Below are 24,478 nucleotides of genomic sequence, written 5' to 3' on the forward strand. Positions count from 1 at the left end.
ACAAACTCAGGCTAATTCAATCACTGATCACATGGGACAGTGCTCCTGGGAGAGGCATAGTAGCAATGTAAATCAGGTTCGAAATGTGGAATTGCACTCCATTCCGCAAATCCACAGTCCTCTTGCTTGGTCCAAATGTGGCACTGCATGACATAGGAAACTCCCTTATACCGAGTAAGACCATTGGTCCATTGAGCTCAATATTGTCTACACAGACTGGCAGCAGCTTCTCCAATGTTGCAGGCAGGAGTCTCTCTCAGCTCTGTCTGGAGATGCCAGGGAGAGAACTTGGAACCTGATGCTCTTCCCAGAATGGCCCCATCCCCTGAGGGGAAAAGGGGAATATCTTGCAGTACTCACATGTAGTCTCCCATTCAAATGCAAACCAGGGTGGACCTTGCTAAGTAAAGGTGACAATTCATGCTTGCTACCACAAAACCAGTTCTCCTCCTGACTCCAAGAAGGACCCCCAGTTTTGATAGCCCCTGTTTCTACTGCAGCCCTCATATCTCATGATATCTCAGAGGATCCCCAAGCTCTCCCGAGCAGCCTTTTGGGAATATAGAAGGCTAGAGTAGAGTAAACTAAAGTTATGCTGACTCCTGGTGCCCACAGAGCCCTGTGGGTGTCTTTGGTAGAATACAGGAGGGGTTTACCATTGCCATCTCCCACACAGTATGAGATGATGCCCTTCAGCATCTTCTTGTATCGTGGCTGCCTGATATAAGTGTTTTCCATAGTCTGGGAAACATACCAGCGGGGATTCGAACCAGCAACCTCTGGCTTGCTATTTAAGTCATTTCCCCCCTGCTCAATGCAGTAGGGAAGCCCTATTGCATCAGCAGAACTCTGCTTGGAGAAATTAGAATCCAATCCATTGTGAGTTTCTTCGCACATATTGGACAAAAAAACCCCTTAAAATTGATTTAAATTGGAATACTATAAAACTTTTGTCATTTAATGAACACATGACAGATTAAAGTTAATTGTAAACAAGTCAAATAAGATTAACAAATAACAGTGTGTCAACACTCTTTCCTTTTTGGAAGAAAAGAGAATCCAAATAAGGTCTCTCATAAATCTGAGATGGACAGGGAAAACACAAATTCCAAAGGAGGCCTAATATATAGTTTCCACAACTTTCCTTGCTCTCCACACACCAGATAGGCTGATGGTACCCCCCTCCCCTCAGTCTTTAGAGACACTCTGGTAAAACTGTCATCAGAAATCCTTCCAACCATTTCCCACAATTTAGAAATTCAGTTTCCACCTTACAGCCTTCTGCAATTGCTGGTTGCTTACAGATTTTATATATTTGGGCAAAGTGTCCCCATATGAAAATTGTTTCACATGTGAATAGCTTACATGTCACAGAGAAGGCCAGTTAGGAGGCTTTTGCCTGACGTGTATGCTTTTTGCTTAAAGCACCGTTTTGACATGGGATTGCTCAGGTGAAATCTGAGGTGATGCAGTTGCAGAACGAACTGTATTGTCTCAACAAATGTCCTCAGCTTAAAAAATAAAACTCATGATTTCTGGGCCTTTGGGATATAGACCATGGCACACCAGTGCTGTCTTTAGGGCAGGCTAAGCAGGCAACCGCTCCAGGCCCCACTCTTTTAACCTCCATTAAAACTAACTGGATGGGACCCCCACACTGGCTGATTTGCCCCAGGCTCTGCACCCCACTAAGACTCCAAGGACAGCCATATGTCTGTCTGTCTGTCTGTCTGTCTGTCTGTCTCTCTCTCTCTCTCTCTCACACACACACACACACCCCACTCTCCACTCCCCCTCACATGTACAGACTTCTTATGTGACTGGAAACAGTTCTCAGAACTGGTAAACCTAGAGTTGATATCACTTGAAAGGTAAACTCCCAGAAAGTCTGCTGCTCTTCTGTGACTCTGTAACATTGGTACAGCTGGTTGTGGCTATTTTAGTAGCAGAAGATACAGGCACAGCCCCCAGGTTTCAGGGGCCACTAGCAAACTGCCCTCTATGGTCCTCTCCTACCTTTGTCCCCCTGAGGTTTATGATGGGGCTTACATTGGTGAAGGGGACTGGAGAACAGAGGTGATAACTGAGCATCTTGCTTGGTCAAGAGTGTTGTCCCACCACTGCACAAAAGCTATTGCACAGAGGTGGTCTTGGGGATCGGCAGTGGGCATTCCAAGGGCCTGAAACTCCCAGCTGTTGCCCAACAATGATGACCCCTGAAACCAGCCCTGAGAGGATATAAGGTATCAAATAGGTGAGCTTGATAATTTTTGTGTAGGTATGGGCAAATGTTTGAGTTGTACAGCTATAGTTTCCTGTTGGTACCAAAAATAATAATATTTTGCTCAATTGTCATCAGCAGCCCACTGTATTCTCTAGTCACATCTAGACTTTTCTTCTAAAAAGCACTACTGTACACAGTTGCAGTGGTGTAAATGGGTCAGAAATCATGCCCCCACCCCCCACCCTCAATCATCAGCATCCCCTGCCACTCATGCTTAGAGCAGAGTTTGTCTGAATATGGAAACTCCCTATCGGGGATGATGGGTTCTTCCATGATTTCAAGGCTGGGGCAATCCAGCCTCACAATCACAGAAGGGCCTACCATCAGAGGTAGGTTGCTTCCCTGTTCAGACAAACCCCACTCTAAGTGTGAGTGGTGAAGCCCAAGGTTGACTGACAGGTCAGAGGCAAGACCTTTGACCCTTTTGTGCTGCTGTAACCATGTACTGTACAGTGGTACTTAAAAAAAAAAAGTCTGAATGCCGCTTCGGTGTCTGACCATTGCAACCAGCATTTCACCCATGTTTTAAAAGATCATTACTTCTTGCTAAGAAGGGGTTTGGTAAATTTTAACCCAAATAAAACATGCTTTTAGGTTGGTCCCAGACAAAAGCCACCCCACAGCTTTGGTCCCAGACAGAAAACATCCCATAGTTCTGAGCTATATGAAGAGGCCTATATTGTAATAAAATTGGCGTGTTTCTACTGATGACATCATTGGTGGATTCTATGAGGGAGGGCTCCCTTAAAACTCTCAAAAGAAGGGTAGGTTCTGCTGTTATTTTCTTGAGCTTTCCAACCAGGGTCATAACTATGATAGGGCAAGGGGAGACAGTTGTCTGGGGGCCCACAGCCTTGCCCCCCCCCCGAGGCAAGTCACTTGACTAACTCCCCCAGCTGCACACCCACCCAGGCTTCCTTCAGTTGTATTCACCTTCTGAAATTGATGTGAGTGTTAAGCCCTGGAGCTACCAGAACATATCTTTCTCAACTATGCTCTTACTACCGCTTTTTAGTAATTTTACTATGCTTTTTGTTACCAGTATTCATCCTCATTTAAGATCTCTTTACTTCATGAGCTGAGCTTCAATGAAGGGGGCCCATTTTAAAATCTTGTCTCTGGGCCCACTCCAGCCTTGCTATGCCCCTGTTTCCCACTAACACTGTACAGTAAGGATCTCATTAGAGCTAAAGGAAGCAAAGTACAATATGAAACGCAAGGCAGGAAAAAAAGCAACATATGCTTAAAGGAAAATACAGTGCTCTATAACTATCCAGTGGAGTCAGGATTTGATTCTGCTTTTACAGCAGGAGCTTTGAGTGATACAGACAGATCTTATCCTCTATCATCTTAGAGGCCTGCAACAGGCCTTTGTAAATAGCTGCTCACCTGCTCGCCGGTGGCAAGAAAATGTTACCTCCAAATAACAAGGAAGAGAAGTATTACAAAAGGTTGTGTGGGTTTGTCTTTTGCACATCATATGAGTGAAAATGTGCATGTGGAACTTTTGTGGATACATTTGCTCTCTTACATTTAGCAAAGGGAGAGCAATTGGCTTTATTGGCTTTATTCAGCTTTGACATGGCATCCCTCCTGTGGCTATTGCTGGTCTCTACCTTGTTAGCCTGCTTTTCTTAAAGAAAGTATGCTTGTGAGTTCACCCATCTTGCTTGCTTGCTCTCTCTCTCTCTCTCTGTTTGCGGTGTGTGCGTGTGCACACGTATGCAGGCACATGGTGTCTGACTTCCTCTCCATCTGCAGCCCCCTGAGAGATGGGCAAAATACTTCTAAAAAGTATTTTAGATGCAAAATACCAATGCAAATGTATTTTAGACACAAAATACTTAGTAAACAACCAATACAAATACAAAGTAGTCTTTTAAAATACATCTTAAAATGCAAAATGCAATGCCTGAAAAAAGGAAACAATTTTGAGATGTTCAGTACATACCCAAACTTGTTTCCATTTCCTTTAAGCAATACAAGTTTTTCAGAGATTAAATCACTCAAGTTGTGCCTTCTGGGGCTGTGAATCATCCCAGGGACAAGAGTAAGCAGGCAGGGGGGCACTTATTTCAGTCTTTTACCTTTTGAAATGCCGCTGTGTAGCGGCAGAGGCTCTGCCCACCTGCTAAACCATCACAGGATGTGAGGTCAGGCACTGGAGGATGGCAGCAAAAGAGGTCCTCCCTCAAGCCTGGCTTACTCGCAAATGAGACAGAGTGGGTGATTTCGGGCCTCTGCGCTGCTCCACAGCAGCATTTATAAAGGTTAAAAAAAGACTGCCTGTGTGGTAATCTGCCATTGCTCACCACCCTCCATGGGTGACTGCAGGCTTTTTTTCTGTAGGGGGGTGAATAAGCAGCTGTGAAAAAGGCCAATTCCATGCTTGGAATCATTAGGAAGGGGACTGAGAATAAAACTGCTAATATTATCATGCCCTTCTACAAGACTATGATGTGGCCACATTTGGAGTATTACGTACAGTTCTGGTTACCATCTTCTTAAGAAGGATATTGTAGAACTGGAAAAGGTGCAGAAGAGGGCAACCAAGATGATCAGGGGCCTAGAGCACCTTCCTTATGAGGCAAGGCTACAACAGCTGGGGTTTTTAGTTTAGAAAAAAGACAACTGAGGGGAGATATGATAGAGGTCTATAAAATCATGTGTGGTGTGGAGAAAGTTGGTAGATTTCCCCCCCCCCCCCCTTGCATAACACTAGAACCAGGGGTCATCCCATGAAACTGATTGGTAATTAATTTAGGACTGACAAAAGGAAGTATTTTTTCACACAATGCATAATCAACCTATGGAATTTTCTTCCACAAGATGTGGTGACAGCCAACAGCCTGGATGGCTTTAAGAGGGGTCTAGATAAATTTGTGGGGGACAGGTCTATCAATGGCTACTGGTCTGAGGACTATATACAGTACCATCTCCAGTCTTAGAGGCACGATAGGGTTGCCATATTCTGGCTTTCCAAATCCAGGTGCCTAATTTGCGGCATGATGCCCCTCAATACCAGTTGTGGGGGAGTAACAGCAGGAGAAAGGGCATGCACTCGTATTCATGTCTGGTGGGCCACTGTGTGAAACAGGATGCTGGACTAGATGGACCCTGGGCCTGATCCAGAGGGGCTGTTCTTATGTAACACTAGACCTTTGGTGATCTTACAAACAAGAAAGTTCTTCAGCAAAGGGTGTGATTCCTGCTCCAAGGTCAAAGGACCACAAACATGGTCCTAACCACTGCAGCAAAGTATTTTGCAAATTATAATCTGGATTGAGTGCGGGCAGCCTATTTGTTTTCATATGAGTTGTCCTGTTTCCTTTAAAAGCCAGCACCAAACAACCCACACGTGTTATTTCTAATTCCCATTTGAAGGCACATTATTTACAGTTATTGATAGCCAGCTCAAATCTGCCTAAAAGATAAAAGCATTCATGTAGACTGCTCCTAGGAATTTTATCATCTTTCAAAAAGAAACAAAGTCTTGCAGGATAAAAAGACACTGAAAATCCATCCCTCTCTTTCATGTCCCTCTCCACTCATCCTCCTGGGTTTTTCCATTTCCACATAGCTGGAGGCAGAGATTTCAGCGGTGACTCGGAAAAGAGCCCAGAATAGATTATCCAGAACCCACAAGCTGAAACAACATCATTCCTGACCCTGCTTTGTGGAGTAAAGAACGTGAGCTTTTTTTCCAGGCTTTCATAAGGCCTGCTCTTTGAATGATTGAAATTTTTAAAATGCTCTGCGGCAGTCTCAAGTAAAATGTTAACAATGGAAAAGATTGATCTGGAGCACTCTGAGGAATGTATTTCTCACTTGAAACAATCCAAAATCATGAGCTGAGTCAGTTTCATACAATTAGATACAGGGCTGGAAAGAATCCTCAGTATATGGTTGCCCAAATGTTTACAAATTTAATTCTGGTGCCTAATAATTTTGAAATCTTTATGCAGAGCACTGCCCTGGTGGCAATTAAAACCTGGTACTGGATGCCCAAAAATTTAATCTCGTACCTGAAACTGTGGAATTACCTACATCAAAGATACAAAATGCAACCCCTGTCTGTGAACCCATGTCATACCTGTCAGATGTTATATCACCTCCACAAACTGCACTTAAAGTATGCTCTTCCGTACCTATCACGCACTGGGCACCAGTGGATCAGTGAATGGGGGAGCTGTGGCCTTGTCAGGGATCCGAGGTCCATGCACAGCTATTCACACTTTGTGTGTTTTCTGCAAGAAACACTGATATCCTGAAGAATGCTGCATATGTGCTTCAAACAGCACATCCTCAGTGCTAGTCCCATCCTAATCCCTTTGCTTCCAAAGTGCAGGCCCTCTTGGGCAAGAGCATAGCTATTTCAGACTCCCTCAGGGAAACCAAATTCACCAGGAGCATTCCCAAATGGGGCTTTTAGCTCGCATCTCCACTAGAATGGAGGCGGGTGTGTGTTCACATATTGGCCAGATTTACCCTGATATGTCCATGCCACATATCAGAGGGCACTCCATACACGATTCAGGTTCCTCCCCTGCATATTGGAGCATACCTCAATTTATGTCCGGGGTAAAACAAACCCCACTTTTTGTGTCGGGGGTATCCGGTATGTCCCAAACTTGCAGTAAAGCCTGCTGTCTGGGAAAGCTCCAGGTGACAAAATGCTATCAGAGAGGGAGTGAATCTGTGAAACTCCCCCTATTAAGAAATTGAGAGGGAGTCAACTTAATTTCTTAATAGGGGGAGTTTCACAGAGCTGGGTCCACCACTGAGAAAACTCTCTCTTGCCTAGCCATCCAGCATGAGGCACTCACAGAAGAGTAGACTTGTGTGGAGAAAGTTGTCCAGTTGCTGAATAGCATGTGCGCTTCTTCTAACACGGTGGTTACTGGGACCAAACCAGTAGTCTGTATATTAACTCTTACAGTTTATCCAAACTCATCAGGGGCGTAACTATAATAGAGCAAGGGGAGACCGTTGTCTTGGGGGTCCCTGCCTCAGCCCCCCCCCGAGACATGTCTCCCCAACCCAACACCCGCCCGAGCTTCCTTGAATATTTTTTTAAAAAATTTAGAGGAAGGTAGTGACAGTGGGGGGCACTTTAAAAATTTTTCTCTGGGCCCACTCCAACCTTGTTCTGTCCCTGAAACACATGTTAATATGGAACCTCCTTTTAAAAATGGCACCATAATTAATTTCAGTAATTATTTGGGACAGTACAAGGTGCATTTACACAAAGCCTTTTGGTTGTTCCCCCCACCCACCTAGAAACAAGTGGTTGTACTTAGAGGTATCTTTGAAGTGGCCATTGGTCTCATGAAGCCTCCCCTAAGTGGCGGGCTGCTAAGTAATCATAAACCCTGTCCTCTTGGCAGGGGCATAGCTAGGGGAGAGGGGGCCCATATTTGCCTCTCTCCCCATGGCCCCTCAGAGTGAGTGAGATAATGGAGAAAATAGGGAGGGGTGGAGCTGGGGCCCCCCCAGGTTCTTTGAATCCATCTGCTCAATTATAGTGACAACCTTGCCTCTTTGGTCTTCTGCACACTGCACAATATCTAAGCCTGTATCAGCAGATTGTATCCTAACCTATGCAGAAGCAATGGTGAATGAAAATGAACTGCCCTGTCTTTTACTCCCCAGAGCAGCCCCCTGAAGATCTATCCCTTAGGGTTGAGGGACCCTCAGGGTTGGCATAGAGTGCAGGGAGGTGCAGAGGGAGGGGTGATTCTCCCAAACTGAGTGCAAGCACTTGCTGTCAGTGGAACTGTCCGAGCATACGTTAGGGTATAGCCCTTTGTCTCTTACAATATTGGCCTGATTCACACAATTGTTCAAATCTAGGTTTAATGTGGATTACCAACATTAACATGATTGTATGTCAAAGTGATGTATGGCCTGAGTTGAATCTGAAATCCCCACCTTGGTGTAGCTTCACACAATCTTGCTAATCATTAAACCTAGATTCAAATGACTGTGAACCAAGCCATATACTATGAAAAAAGAACAAAATATCAATCATACAGTTGACATTAAAAAGATGTGCCTCAGACAGAAAAATTTGGCTCCCGCTTCCACCCTTTTCCTTTCCTTTTCCTTTCCTTTTTTCCTTTTCCTTTCCTTCTTTCTTTTTTGCAGGCCATTCATAATAGTAACAGGAGACAAGTCCATCTTATTTTACTGAGCAGAGTTTTAAATGTTTCTGCCAGATGCAGCTTCAGGGTCTGGAGCTATTTTGGGGGAAGTCAAACTTCTTCAGCATTAATACAAGATCAAGGTCTTTTGGAAGCGACTTCAATGGCCACTCAAAATATATCATGTCAGTCCATGTTCAGATACATGTTTCCTATCCAAAAGAAATATCATTCAGGAAGGTGCCTGCAGTTTTATTAATGTATGGAGGTTTCAAAGCCTGTTCCATCTCAAGGCCTCAGGAACCTTTATAAAATACAGATACTGCTATGTGGTATTTAAAAACAAATTATGTTGTGTCCTTTTAAAGTTGTTGGACAGTTGTCTATGCCGTCGAGTTGGTGTCGACTCGTGGTGACCACAGAAAGGGCATTATAAATGGCACTGTTGGAGACATATTAGTTGGTTCCAATAAAAGCATTGTCCTTCTTTAGGTTTTGTTTTATTTTATTTTATTTTAATTATTAAAATGTTTATACTACCCTTCCAAAAGGCTCAGGGCGGTTTACATTAAAACGCCATTAAAATCAATTAACAATTAAAACAGAAATTATAAAACTGTATATAATGATAATTAACAATTAAAACATCATAAAACACCAATTAAATAGCCAAAACAATTTAAAAACAAGTTTTAAAAAGCTGAGAAAGCTTGGTTGAAAAGAAGTGTTTTCAGAAGTTTCTTCAAATTGCCAGAGATGAGGAGGCTCGTATCCTTGTAGGGAGCGCTTTCCACAATCTTGGGGCAGCAGCTGAGAAGGCCCGTCTCTGTGTAGCTACCAAACAAGTTGGCAGCAACTAGAGACAGACCTCCTCAAGTGACCTCAATGGGCGGTGGGGCACATAGCGAAGAAGACGTTCTCTTAAATACCCAGGGCCTAAGCCATTTAGGGCTTTGTAAGTTATAACTAGCACTTTGTATTTTGCCTGGAAACCTATTGGCAGCCACTGTAGCTCCATCAACAGAGGAGTAACGTGGTCTCTCCAAGATGACCCAGAGACCAACCTGGCTGCCACATTCTGAACTAACTGAAGTTTCCGGACTACATACACCCACATAGAGCGCATTACAGAAGTCAAGCCTGGAGGTTACCAACAAATGTACCACTGTTTTGAGGTCATTGATCTCGAGAAACGGGCGCAGCTGGCGTATCAGCCGAGGCTGATAGAAAGCACTCCTGGCCACCGCCTCAACCTGAGAAACCAGGGAGAGGTGTGCATCCAGAAGTACTCCCAGACTGCTGACCTGTTCCTTTTGGGGAAGTAAACCGCCTTGGGATTGTTTTTAATGAAAGGCGGTATATAAATCTAACAATAAATTAAAACAAATAATAATAAGTGTGACCCCATCTAGAACAGGGAGATCAAGATCGTCTCTAGAGTTCTGACCCCACACAATAAGTACCTCCAACTTATCTGGATTCAGCTTCAGTTTATTCTCCCTCATCCAGCCCATTACTGCTTCCAGGCAGGCATTTAGGGAGGATATGCCAGCTCCTGAAGAGGTTGACACGGAGAAGTAGATCTGGGTGTCATCAGCATACTGGTAACATCCAGCTCCAAATCCCTTGATCTCTCCCAGTGGTTTCATGTAGATGTTCTCTTAAACCTCCAACTTATCTGGATTCAGCTTCAATTTATTCTCCCTCATCCAGCCCATTACTGCTTCCAGGCAGGCATTTAGGGAGGATATGCCAGCTCCTGAAGAGGTTGACACGGAGAAGTAGATCTGGGTGTCATCAGCGTACTGGTAACATCCAGCTCCAAATCCCTTGATCTCTCCCAGTGGTTTCATGGAGATGTTAAAAAGCATTGGAGAAAGTATGGAGCCTTGAGGGACACCATACTTAAGCTCAGGTTTCGAAGAGCAACAACCTCCAATGACACCATCTGAAATCTGTCTGAGAGGTAGGAGCGGAACCACTGTAAAACAGTCCTTCCCACCCCCAACACCCTCAGATGTTCCAGAAGGATACTATGGTTGATAGTATTGAAAGCCGCTGAGAAGTCCAAAAGGACCAACAGAGTCACACTTCCTCTGTCAATTCCCAATTGGAGATCATCCATCGGGCCGACCAAGGCAGTCTCCACCCCATCGCCTGCCCGAAAACCAGTTTGAAATGGATCTAGATAATCAGTTTCCTCCAAGACCAAATGGAGCTGAGAGGCCACCACCCTCTCAATTACCTTGCCCAACCATGGGAAGTTGGAAATAGGCCTATAATTGCATAACCCAGCATAAGCAGAGGGTGGGGTGGGGGGAGTTCATTCATCTCTGCTTATAGCTCTGCCTTCTTTTCACAGTCTGTTGGAGGGCTGTTCAATCAATTCCTTTATTACGGTCACAGATAACAATGATTATTAACAAACTCCTGGTGGATTTTACTGGCTATCAAACAGAACTTAGCTACATTATAGGATCTCAGGTCATTCTGGTGATTTAAAAGATAATCAAGATAAAAAGAGTCTGTACAGCCTGGATGGCAATTAATAAAAGGAGTTATATGTATATGCTGTATATCTTGGTAAAATTGGCAGTGGAGGAGCACATGAGCCGTTGTTTCAATATCACCCAATCTGCAGAGACAAGTATGTTATTTGTAGGGGATTTTTTGATATCTCCCCTCCAGGACTGCTGATTGCAAGGCATTGCATTGTGCCCGTGTAAGAGCTCTGCGGTATTTTGGCACAATTATCTGTTTTAGGTATCTGGCAGGGTTGAAGCTCAGAACTTGGTTGCCCAAATGGACACCAACCGGAATTGAGCCCTGATCAATTTGATGCTCCATATCGTATATTCTTTGTCTGAGTTTGACCCTGGCATTTTCATACCCCAGAGTTATTAATGCAAGAGGGTAGAAGCCGTAGTGGTGCAGCCCTTCATCCAACTCTCTTTCCCACCTGGAATGATAGCTGTCCTTTAACACAAGCGGAGCTAGGCCTGCAGGTGTAAAACCAGCTTCAACCAGAATTCGAAGATATTAATCCATGCTCTGGCCTCTACTTTAAGCAGTCCTGCTTCCAGACGAAGGACAGCACTGGGCACACACCAGGGTACCTGAAAAATGTTCCTCAGGAATTTAGATTGCACGGCTTCTACCTTAGAGAATATCTATCTATCTATCTACCTATCTATCTATCTATCTATCTATCTATCTATCTATCAAATTTGTATACTGCCCCAAACTTTTGTCTCTGGACGGTTTACAATTTAATTTATTAAATCAATCTTTATTACGGTCTCAGACCAGCATAAAGTATAGGAGTGATCACATGGTAAGAGTAAGATTAGATAAAAGAAGTGCTTGCATATAAAATAATACATATAAAAATACTAAAAATATTAAGCCAATGTTAAAATGTAAGAATGATTACGTGTTAAAAGTGAGATTAGATTAAAAAAAGGATTACATATAGAAATTGTAATCATAATTAATCGTAATTAATTGTAAAATAAATAAATTTTAAAAATTAAGAACATAATGACTAAAAATAGTATGCATGAAGGCTCAACGCCTGAGAGATAGTAGAAGTAAAAGGCATAAAAGAAGGCATACAATTGTAATAAGGTTAAAAGGTAGCAGAAAAATATGAAATCCTGAGTAATAAGGCTGGAAATCTGCCAAATTGAGGGTATAACAAGCAGAAAGGGGAGGCACGTGAGCAATTCCAGGGCCTGCCCAGAGTCACAAAGAGCCAGATTAAGGCTGGAGGGGCTCACTGCCCGTCACCCGCTGACAAATGCTGATCGCAGCCACACAGTACCTGGCAACGCTATATGTGATGGCAGGCTTAGAGTCAGAGAGTAGCAGGGAGCTGTAGAAGTGGCTTGGACGACCTGGATACTTGCTTAGCAATGGAAGGATGAGAGAGGCATGAATGTCTCTATAGAACGAGCAGTATAGGAGGTCATGCTCAGTAGTTTCGATCTGCCCTAAGCCACAGGGGCATAGTCGCCTGCAAATGGGGTCTCTCTATAGCAGCCTTCCAGCACTGCCAAGGGGAGGCCATGGCAGCGAGCCAAAGTGAATGCCCTTCTGTGGTTAGGGACCTCCAGTTGGGTGAGGTATGCTGCTGGAGAGTCAGAGTATCTAAGCCCATCAGTGATATAAAATTTTGGAACATTGCTGAGTTTGGCACTCAGTGTCTATAATGCGCTGTTTGATGGTTGCTTTTGCCTGATCATAGCCCATGTTGAGCAAGGTCAGGGGGGAGAGGCTTAATTTTTGCCTCAGTTGGCTGAATCTAACTAGATTGATAATCATTGTGTAAGGTTAGGGGGGCAAGACCAATTGGGCAAAAGGATAGTCTAAGCCAATAGCAGCGTGGTCACCTGCCTCAATCTTGATCAGACCTGTCTCCAGGAGAAAAGTGGCATTGGAGACACATCTCGGAACACGGAGCGCTGCTCTCAGGAATTTAGATTGTACGCGTTCCAGAGTCGCAATATTGAAGAAAGGGCTCAGTTGTGTACCATAGAGGAGTTGAGCTAGTGGCTTGGCTATGAACAGTTCAAGAGTCATGGGTAGATAATGGCCTCCTCTTGTCCGCAGGAATTGGAGAATGGCAGAGGAGACCTTAGAGAAGTTAGAGTACATGCCAAGTTGAGCTCCATATAGGAGCTGTGTTCGTACTTTGGCCGAAAAGAGCTTTATTGTGGAGGGGATAAATTGGGCACCCCTGGAACGATGGAAAGATTGAATTGCTTGTGTACTCTTGTGTGCATTCAACCTTACATCTTCCCTGTGAGTGCCCTTTCTGAATGACTTGAATACTACACCAAGGTATTTGAAATACTTAACTTGTTCTAACCTGAGCTCATTTAGTGACCAGTTCAGAATCTTTGGTCTCTTTGCAAAGAGGGCCGTTTAATAAAGAAATGCTGAGAAAAACCATCAAATTAGGACTGTGAGTCATGGGCAAACATTTCATGAGAATAAGATTGATCTTAGATATTCTTGCATCTAGACACTCTTCTTTTACCAAGAAGTCTGACATGGGGCATTTCTCCTGGTCAGAACAGAAGGAATCAGCCAGAGTCAGGCCAGTATGGACATCTGACTAGTGGCAGCTCTCCAGAGACTGAGGCAGAAGTCTTTCCCATTGGAGAGCCTGTAACTGTAGGTGCCAGGGGCTGAACCCACAATTTTCTGCATGCAAAAATATGTGCTGTGCCACTGATTAAGGGCTCCTTCAGAGGCAGATGTATTACAAATTCACCTCCTCTATGCATTTTTAGGGGAGGATTTTGAAGCCATGTTGTGACTGCTCAAAAGATTACCATGTGGTGCCTATAAATACATGGGGAGGTGGTAATTTGCAACCTCAAATTATCACCACCTAGAAACTCCAGGAAAGTGGTGGGGTGTGTTGCAGTGCTTACCCATGTGGTCCGAGGCTACATACTAGAGTCTCTGCTCACAATTCCAGGCATTGCTGAGTCTGCTTTTAAGCAGCTATTATGTGGCTCCTACTAGTTGTCAGAACCCAAGAGGGGTGTGCCCACAGAACATTTCAGTTTGGAGGCCTGCTGTTTTGGGGGGGTCCCATTTGATTCCTTTTGGGCTTATATTGGCCCAGAGTTTTTCATTGCAGGACCTATTCAGCTGGTCAATTTCTCTTCCTTGTTTTTGTTTTTTTAAAACAACAAACTTCTTACTTTAAATATAATTTTAGTCAAAGCTTATGATGGAAACAAGCAGGTTTAAAGGGGTCTTTTGGGGGGGGAGGGGTTAAAAACAGTACAAAACAAATGAATGGGCAACGAATGGGAGTTCTGAAAAACCATTTGTGTCCTGTTGGTAGCACTCCTGTTATACTGCAAATGGCTCTCATTTGAACATACAATTATTAATACCTGCTTACTCAGTTTATCATCAGAACTGTGTTTATGCCAAAGAGACCCATGTTTTTCATACAGCAGATGTTCTTTTTCTGAACAATCTCTTTTGCCTACAATCCAATATTGCATGTGTGGAAAGAGATAGGGATGTGCAGAATGTTTCGATGTTAAAACATTTTGACTCAAAATGGGCCATTTCAAGTGTTTCAAGTTCGGGGGGAATGCCCTCTAAATAAAGGGCCTGTTTCGAGCTCGGAAAAACAGCAACCCCATTTCTGGGTGAAATGTTTTGAGTGCAATTGAGTGCCATTTTCTCAGCACTGAGGATAGTTTGTTGTGCTATTGCTGCTGAAACTATCTGGATTTGCTGGATCTCAGATTGACAAAATCAGAACTTGGGTGTCTGCCTTCCTTGAGTTGTGATTTGGTTTGCTTGTGAGATAGTATTGTGGTGAGAAATGGACAGTGGCAGCTCTCTGTGTAATATTTCTTGGTGATTGCTGTGATGAGCTCCATGTCTGGCCTTGAGACTAACTTGTGCTTCACTCACTGCTCTGGTGTGCTCTGCAATCTGCATTGCAAGGTGTACTTAGTCAAAATGTGGCTGAAATTGCTCCAGTTGAGATTATGGCTATGCTTGCTGCTAAGGGTGCTGCTGTGGTAGCTGTTGCAAGGCTAGAAAGTAAAGAATCATAATTATGTGTGATACAGCAACTTGTGCCAGTGATGTTACTAAAGCACAGGCACTGTGGCTGACAGTGGATTCTGGATCAGTGATTCTTTTTTGACCATTTTTGGACTATATTTGAAATCTGTGTTGGGAGGGACAGATTCCCTTTCACTGTGTACTTCTGCAGTGTTTTTCAAGGCAATGGTGCAAAATTATGCACTCTGTGAGTGCAGCTTGTTCCGGACATAAGGAACAATGAGGAATCTTGAAACACCCCATTGTTCCCCATGAGTCCCCCCACTAGGGGAACTACCGAGCAATTACCAATCATAGAATCCTATGGGGCTTTGAGGGAAAGGTTAAAATTTTGTTTAAAATTGCCTGCTTGCCCATTTCTTTGGAAGGTTGGGTGGTAGGTAGTACCTATCATGCCCTACCACACAACCCACTTTGGTGTCCCTAGGAGCTACCCATGGGGAACAATGGGGTGTTTCAAGTGTCCCCATGATTCCCTATGGCTGAAACACTTGAAATATTTCAAGTTTTGTGTTGTCAAAATAGCTGGGTCAATCGCTGTTTCGACAAAGCTTTTGGGGCATCTGCATTTTGTTTTGAGCTCATAACAAAACCCAAAATCCATTTTGTGTACATCCCTAGAAAGAGATTTGCAAATGCAAAAATTGCCATGCATCAGGTTCTGTTCAGATATGACCCCAAACAATCCATAACGTATGCTTTGATGAAATGGGAAGGCTACATTGCTGAGCACTTCCAGCTTCTCTGCTGTTTAAACAAGGCTATATATTTGAAATGCTCGGCTTACATACTGCACAGTAAACTGCCAGTCTAAGCGTCATATGTGCTCACTGCATCGGAGCCCCTTTAAACCCTATTGGTGCAGCTTGCAAAGGTGGGGAGAGGCTCCATTGCCTACTAAGGAGTGTGTGATTGCACTCCCACTGCTAATCCCCCATTGGGAATGTTGGAAATAGCTGCAGAAGTACAATCACACACTCCTTAGTAGCTACAGAGCCTCCCCACCTTTGCAAGCCATGCTAGCGGCTTTAAAGAGGCTTGGGAGCAGCAAGCATGCCTGTCGCTTAGATCAGCGGCTCCTGCGCAGTATGCAAGTCACAAATCGCTATGCATCACAGTTATTCAGTGACACCTGAACAATGTTGGCTTGCAGATGTGACTACATCAGATAACCACAAAAGAGACTGATGGGAATTTTGCCTATTTTAAGGTACTACAGAACTACTCTCAAATACAGTTCAGACCTCCTTTTGTGCATGAATGAATTCAGCTTCTCAGAACACTTGTTATTTTCACCACCAACATTGCTCAGTTGTATACCTAACTGGTTTTTCATTGTTACAGGAATAAATTATACTACTCAAAATGGTCAACTCCGGAATAAAAAGGAGGCTGGGATTCTAAGCATGCTTGCTCTGAAGCAAATTTTGTGGGAATAAATGAGTTTTGCTTCCAAATAAGTGTGCAGGATGCAATATAAGAAGTTACAATTTATTTAGTAGCCACCTATGCCAAGTAGGGATTGTTTGAGAAGGCAATTAGAACTAAAACAATGATATTTTCTTCAGGAATTGCCACGACCTTTACAGCACTGTTTGAATGATATAATTAAGCTGAAGTAAAATATGCCCCCCACCCGCAAAAAAGGCAAAACAAGCATCTGGTTAATGGATATCCTGAAAAAAAAACATAATAAAACAAATACACCACAACATTGATGGATGCTTTTGTTAAGGTGCTTACTCAATGGACTTTATATGGAATGTTGCAACATATACATATATGTAGAGTATCATTTTATATTTATATATGTATATTCAAAATGATAAACATATTGAGATTGGTGAAAACCTTTATAGCTTCTAATCCATAAAATGAATTTAAAATATTTAATATAAAACGTCTACAAAAAATAAATGATCAGGTCATTAATTATTATTATTATATACACAATATAGAAAATATTTCCAGTTCTTTTCTAGGCATTTTTCTTTGTTGGTTGGAGTCCATTTTGTGCATTTCAGTAAGATGCCATCTGTACCAAAGAGCGTTTAAACAACTGTGCATAGTGAGAGAGTTCTGTCACCCGATTCACCATTTCTTGCAAGGATGTGGTGCTGGGATAATTTAAGGCGGCTGTCTTGGTTGATATAACAATGCTTTTAAGCAACTCACAAAGCTGGTTGCTGGAGTTCATGACACTGTTCCGTATTTCCAAAGTAGTCAACTGCCTAGTCAGGGTATCCCCAATGAACACCAGTTTGTGAGCACTTAAGATGACAAATTTGCTATGAGCAACGAAGATCCTTGGTGGCTGTGAAGCACTAATGCAGCTGAAGAAGGCATCAATGGCATTTAAAAGGGAAATGAAATGAGTTTCGCACTGGTCTGAATAAAATAAAAGCAGTTGTCTTTCTTGAGAGTCTACCAGACTGTTCATAGAGCGAAGGTCCTGAGTTGGCTTCCATTTTGAAATGTCGTTTTCCACTGGCTTTGTGATCTCTTGTTCCAGCCACTGGAACTGATTCAGCTGAAAGACAAACACGAGAGTTACTTTCAGGTACTATCAATGCATGACACAGCATCCTAATTAGGGCACTTATTAGAAGTGCATTGAGATTTGTGCACTGATTCAAAGGACAGTTCGGGCACCTTTAAAAGTGAGGAGAGCAGGTCTGTACCTGCTGCTCCACCACTCACTGCAGCTTCCTGCTGCTGCAGTGGCACACCTACCAGCATCCCTCGCACAGGGGCAACGGCACACATATGGACTCCGCACGTGGAGGATTCATAATGATAATTAATTAATCCTAATTAATTATAATGTACATAACTGCACTGCAAAACACATATTTTAGAGCTGAGCTGAAAGTTTTCCGGAGAGAATTTTGGCTCAAATGTTTTTAGTGGGGTTAGGGGACAGACCCAGTTTATCTCTTCCACCAGTTGGCTCTTTTCACTGCCACCACTAGCTTTGTGATGCTGGTTCTTCCAGCAGCTGCTTCCCCCTCCCCTGCCGGAAGGCTCTTGGGAAAAATGCTCTGTGATGTAACGATGCTTGCAGGGGACATTCTGAAGGGAAACAGCAGCTACCAGCTGGAGACCACTGGGAGGACGGGCAACTTCCACTGGTAAGCCCCCACTTTACTCTCCTTAAAAGCAGCTGAAATGCCTCCCTTGTTTTCACCACCTCTGAATGGGGCAGTAAAAATGTGGGGGAGGGCATTTCATCTCAGCACTAAATTAATAATGCAAACATTCAGCATTGTAGCCCTTGAATTATCCTTGGCAATCAGAATAAACTTCATAAACTATATTTTTGGAAAACAAAAAGAGAGGTGAACACCAAATCAGTATTGACCATATAATTCAATGACTTACAAACTAAACACATTTTGACAATGTCTTCTTCAAGGTCAGTATCTCTGTCCATTCTCCATTTCAACAATGTTGTCTAAGATTTCTCCAAAGAGACTTATTGGGCATTTTTGCCAGGCCAATATAGTCTCCATCGAGTGCCAGTTTGAGGTTTGCCCCTCTCTTGTGCCATTTTTGGTCCTGCCCCTCAGCCATTCATACCTGATGATGCTCCAGCTGCATCTTGTTCTGCTTGATGATATTTTCTTTGTCTAGCAGTTCCTTCTGTTGTCTTTCAAACTCTTCCTTCCCCTGATTGGACAATAGTTAAGAAACAAAAAGCCATGTCACACAAGGATGTCTCTTGGGATAACCAATAAATTAGCCATTATGCAGCAGGTATCTCATTAGGTTTTTCCTCTGTTTTTATTACTGATGGGGTGTGGCAGGGGGACTATAGGAGAACAGCAAGAGGTTGAAGTCTGAAATAATCCTAATAAAAGCAAAGAACAACTCTTACATGTCACCAGTAAGAAAAGCAAGAGAGGGAAGGGGAGTGTCTGATTTATCATATGCCTTAGTCCTCTTCCTGAGTCACCATCCTGTTGCTATTGTTCAGCTCATGCCCTGAAGCCTTCTGCAGCCAAAGCATGCACTCTACCACTAAGCTACGGTCCCTCTGCATAGAATTTAGGGTTACCCAAAGAAATCATTTGCCAGTAGGCTCAGAACTGAGGAAGGGAAATACATCTTCACACAATGCACAATTGTGCATGAAGTGATGCCACTACCTGTGATGATTTGAAAAGGGGATCAGACAAACTCACGAAGTCTCTCAGTGGTTATTAGCTATGAAAGCCAAATAGAGGTACCATACCCCTGAATATCAGATACAAGGGACAAACAACAGGGGGGAGGCTGTTGGCCTGCTTGTGAGCTTCCCAAAGGCAACTGGTGGCCACTTCTGGGAACAAAATTCTGAAATGGGCTTGGTCCAGCAAGGCAGTTCTTATGGGGGACTCACCTGCAAGTGCACATAATCGTAATCGTCCATCCAGCTCTTCTCTGAGCCATCACTGATGCTGCATTGGTAATGCTGCTCTTTGGAAAGCAGTGGGGGCAACGAAGTGCAGTGGTCCTGGCTTTTGTCTCCAGGATGCAAAGTCTGGGCCTGAGGACTGTCATACACATAATCCACAGTGGGCATAATGCTCTCTGACACATTTTTAAAGTGTGAGTTGCAGGGTGCTTGTCTAAAGAGCACCTCGGCATTGACGCTGATGCTGGTCGTCAGTTGCTTTGCATCATCTGGGATTGTCCGTGCCACCATAACAAATCGATCCAGGTCATCGCATTTGTTCTGGGGTTTATTGAGAGCCAGGACATTCAGAGACCAGCTGCAGCTGCTGAGGTCATGGCCAGTCTGAGTTAAAATCTGATGAGAATCTTCCAGCCTCTGCAGCTCCCTCCTCATTTTGTTGTAGAGGCTGAGATCTGGGAGGAAGGAAGCATTGGCTGTGGCTCCCTTGGCAAAATGAAGGTAGTCAACCAGCGACTGCTCCACCTTGTTGACAACTGTGTGGATCTGGTTGATGTTTTTCTCCATGTACTCATAAGACCTCCAGTCAGGGTTGACAAAGGCCATTAAGCTGGAGATGGTGGTCTCCACTGCATTCTGGTGCCTGTAAAGTCTCTCTATGGCAGTGTCAGGATCCAGCATCAGTCTTTTCTCCTGAGAAGCAGAGGCTGAAAAAGAAGATTCCTTTGATGTCGTGGAGGATGTGGACATGTTACTCCTGGTACTCCCTGTACTGGAAAATGACAACCTGTTCATTCCATCAGTCACATCCTGCAATCTTTTTGTATCCTGTGTGACCTGCGGCGGCACATCATATACACCCTCTTTTCCTTCAGGGTTTAGGCTTTCACTAAATCCCAAATGCTGACCAGGGAATGGAGCTCCCCGTGGGGTGTCATAGACATCCGACTGTGGAGCTACCTGCTGCCCAGCAAACTGAGTTTGATGGCTCACTGGGACATCATACAGGCCTTGGTGGTGTGATGTTGAGTCAGAAGGCGGAGCTGGGCTGCTAAAACATTTTTGACCAGCTTCTTTTGCAGCTGCTTTGGCCATGGGAGGAGGAACATCGTACACACCCTCCGGTCTAGCCTCATGCTTTATGCAAGGAGCCAAGTCAGGTAAGCGGTCCCTGGGATCGATGTCATCTCTGCTTACAGGAGGGGGGATGGCGTAGATCTGCAACACAAAATGCAAAGCCATGAGCCACAAAAGGACATTGTCAAGTGAAACCTGTCGTTCAAAGTAAAGTGTTAGTGAAGACATCAAGGACACTGACACATTAACATAAATATGTGTATAGCTTACAAAAGGACTCATGCATTACCACTGTAGTGTAATTTCTAATTTAGTGTGGTCATGTCCCATGCCAAACCAGTAACATGTGTGTTAAAAAAACCCATGTGGCTCAGAAGTATGACATGGGTATTTCGGGCGGGTGGTTGGCGGGCGGGCCATCGGAAGGAAGCACGGTGGTGGGCTGGAGGAGGAGGCGGGCCATCTGGCTGCCAGGAGGATCTGCAGCAGTGGGTTGGAGGAAGTGGCAGGCTGGCCGGTGAGAAAAGGTGGCTGCCAGTGGGAGGTGCTGGGCTGGATGGCAGGCGGGAGGAGGTGGCAGGCTGAAAATAAGCATGGATGGGCGGGAGAGAAAATGGCTGAGGCAAACTAGAGGCACAGATGCTCTGCACCCGGCCCAGCTAGTTTAAACGATTCCTTTAATGCTAACCAGTGCATCATGGAACTTACTTACTTATTTATTTGATTTATATACCACCCTTCCAAAAATGGCTCAGGGCGGTTAATCACAACTTAATCACATGAAGCAAAATTCCTTGAGGTGCGGTGTTGTGAAAGCCCCGAATAACACACAAAGTATAACTTCTGGTCTGGCAAACCCAAAATGCCAGCACAGTAACATCATCTTGATTTACAGACAGGTGGGTGGGTGCCCTGCCAGGTGTGGTCCTCATTTCTGTGACCTATCCACCACTCCCTTTAGGGACACAGTTGGCTGTTGCAGGGAAAGGGACCACAGAATATCTGACACAGCACCTGCTTTGTCTGCAGAAGGCCCTTGCTTCAATCTGCGGCATTTCTGGGTAGGACAGGGATGGACTCTTGTCCGGAAGCCTGGAGATCTGCTATCAGTCAGTGCAGATGAATTAGACGGACCAATGGTCTGACTCAATGCAAGGCAGTTAAAGAGATTTGCAACCCTAGTTTATACTAACATGTTTATGTTAGGAATATATTGAATTCATACAGTAAATAGTTTTAGATAGCTCAGTTTGGCCAATATAGGGGCTTGACTGCAGATATAAATTGTAAAATTATTTAGATGCTGCTTGCAACCACCACAGCCACAGCACCAACAGGAAGAAAGTTCAGGACTTGCCAAGAAAGTCATTAGGCCACCAAAATCAGGAACCGTGCATCTTGGCATGACTCAATACCAATACCAATGCCACAAACACTTTTCATACTTTATAGATGTGACACAGTGATTGTGGTGGACAAAGGCTGTGATAGACTGGCTCACAGAATAGCACAGCTCCCCCCCACCCAAGCTGGTTACATAATATAAGTGCACAGCCTGATGTGAAAGCAATAAAGAGACCTGCAGTCAGGTCTCAGAGAAACCACAGCTTATGCAGGGTTAACGAAGGCACATTGATGAGCTCCTCTCAGGTGAAGCAGACAGATGTAATCAGTCCATTGCATGCTTGTTTCTTTAACCTCTAATTACAAGAATATCTTACATAAGGTTAGTAATTATGCTCCAAAGTTTATCTTTATAACATCTTTTTAAAAAACTACTAAATAAAAGAGGTATAAGCTTGAGGGGAATGTTTGAAGCGATAAAGTTCAAAGGACTGCCTGCTCTTTCCCCCCTCTTCTTTATAGTGCAAAATGTAGTTTTTGTTTAAACATGCCTTCCATCCAGCATGAAATTACATGTTTGCTGGGGATGGAAAAGCAGTAGACTTACCCGTTTTGTGGGAGGAACATCATATACCCCTTGAGATTTTGCACTGCCTGTTGGAGCTGCTTGCACAGGACTTTTAAATGAGGTAGGGGGGACATCATATATCTAAGTAGAGAGAAAAGGCTGTCTTAAACAAAATAGAAGCATTAGGATTGCCACCATTTCAAATTAAACTTCCTCCAACCCTCCTCTTTGCTTGGTGATTGGCATGCATTCACTTGGTAATTTCTGTTGCAAACAGGATGAGGTTTGGGGTTTCAGTTCTGTTGCTTAGTTTTTAACATACGCACAAACAGTGACAGGTTGCCAGACAATGGTCATGCTTTTCGAAGAAAGATGTATAATCCCAGACTTTGCCTTCTTCTACTTCTGGAAAGGAGAGGTACATTTTTGGGCAACTGGGTTCATGTGGACACATGAACAGATTCTACGCATTCCATTTTAAGAAGGACACTGGCAGACTGGAATGGGTAATAGGAGGACCATGAAAGATGGTGAAGGGCTGGAAACCAATTCTGATGAGGCATGGTTAAAGAAGCTGGGGATGTTTCTCCTAGAGAAGAGAAGACAAAGAGGGGATAGGATTGCCGTTTTCAAGCATCTGAAGGGCTGTCACATAGAAGTGGGTGTGGTCTTGCTCTCTGTGGCTTCTGGGAGTAAGACTAGAACCAATGAGTTGCAAGTAGAAGGAAGAACATTCAAACTATGCCTTAGGAGAAATTCCCTAACCGTAAGAGCTGTTCAACAATGGAACAGTCTGTTTCACACAATGGTGAGCTCTCTTTGACTGGAGGCTTTGAAACAGAGGCTGGACGGCCATCTGTAAGGGAGGCTGTAACAGATTTCTACTCTGAGCAGGAGGTTCAGCTAGAAGACCTCCAAGGTACCTTCCAACTCTAAAATGCTATGATTCTAGAGGATATCAAGGATGAGTTTATACAGTCACAGTCAATAGAATCAGATTTTGTAGATTGTGCCTTTACTAAGTGGCAAGTTAAATGTCTGAAGGCTGCTGCTGGGCGTGCATGCACACACACACACACACACACACACTTCTCGCACATACAGGGGAGTAGCTAGGGGAGAGGGGGGCCATGTTCAGCCATCTCTCTGGCGGTCCCCCAGAGTGAGGGAGATAATGAAGAAAATAGGGAGAGATGGAGCTGGAGGGCCCTCAGGAGCTGGGGGCCCGTGTTCTTTGAACCCTTTCGCTCAATTATAGCTACACCCCTGTGCGCATAGAAAGCTACCACATTATGGAGAAAATGAAACTAGAATGCTTAGCTTACATGCTAACTTTCTTGTACAGGGGGCATCTTGTGGGAGAGCTTTCAGATGTGGGGTCCCTCACCATCAGCCTAAAGTATAAGTATGGCAAAAATGTACTGCTGTAAATGAACTCTGCTGTAAACTGACTAGTCCATTTAGTCCAGTACTCTCTCATCCAACTGGCAGGAGTTCTCTGAACTCCCAGCAGATGTCTCTCCCAGAGTGGCTAACTGAGATTCTTCTAATTGGAAATGCCACGGGCTCCCCCACCCCCGCCTTTGCTTCTTAGAAAGAAAGGAACTCATAAGGGTTAGTTCCGGAGGAGCAGTTAGTCAAGATTCTTATCACAAAGTTTGTAATAAATACCAAAAATCCGATTTATATTTGATCCACACCTAATCTAAAATCATCCAAATATCAGAAAAATTAAGACGTAGGACTACCCATTTTAGCCCCTTAAAGTCCTTAAAGAGTATTTGAATTCGCCACGAGAGAAGTTCTTTCTCAAGAGAAATGAGTATCCTGTCATTGCCAGAGAAGATAGTTCCAAAAGGTCTTCCTGTGATGAAGTCAACTGTGACAAAATTTAAACGTTATGAATTACTATCTTATGTTCCTTTCTTAGTTGTGAGCCCTTTGATGTATTTGTTTATATCAATGTAAACCGCTTGGGGAACTTCTGTTGAAAAGCGGTATAGAAATATTTGTTGTATTCTTAACAGAACTGCATAACTTTGGAAGTCACTATGAGCAAT

The 24,478-nt window shown here is 43.8% G+C and overlaps 1 protein-coding gene across 2 annotated transcripts in view; it reads right to left on the reverse strand.

The window, feature by feature from the left end:
• Nucleotides 1-16,510: 16,510 nt before the first annotated feature.
• The window catches only part of NEDD9 (neural precursor cell expressed, developmentally down-regulated 9), a 72,609-nt gene continuing 64,641 nt past the window's right edge, over nt 16,511-24,478 (reverse strand). The window contains exons 4-7 of one of the 2 annotated variants that reach the window (XM_053250061.1): nt 22,458-22,559; nt 19,415-20,647; nt 18,613-18,702; nt 16,511-17,563 (exon numbers count right to left, since the gene is read on the reverse strand). In XM_053250061.1, coding sequence (XP_053106036.1) covers nt 17,054-17,563; nt 18,613-18,702; nt 19,415-20,647; nt 22,458-22,559 — 1,935 coding nt within the window. In that variant the 3' untranslated portion in view covers nt 16,511-17,053. The remainder of the gene's footprint in view (nt 17,564-18,612; nt 18,703-19,414; nt 20,648-22,457; nt 22,560-24,478) is intronic. The other variant, XM_053250062.1, reaches the window with a different exon arrangement.

The sequence above is a fragment of the Hemicordylus capensis genome, chromosome 4 (genome assembly GCF_027244095.1).
Source record: "Hemicordylus capensis ecotype Gifberg chromosome 4, rHemCap1.1.pri, whole genome shotgun sequence".
In the NCBI taxonomy this organism is placed as follows: Eukaryota; Metazoa; Chordata; class Lepidosauria; order Squamata; family Cordylidae; genus Hemicordylus; species Hemicordylus capensis.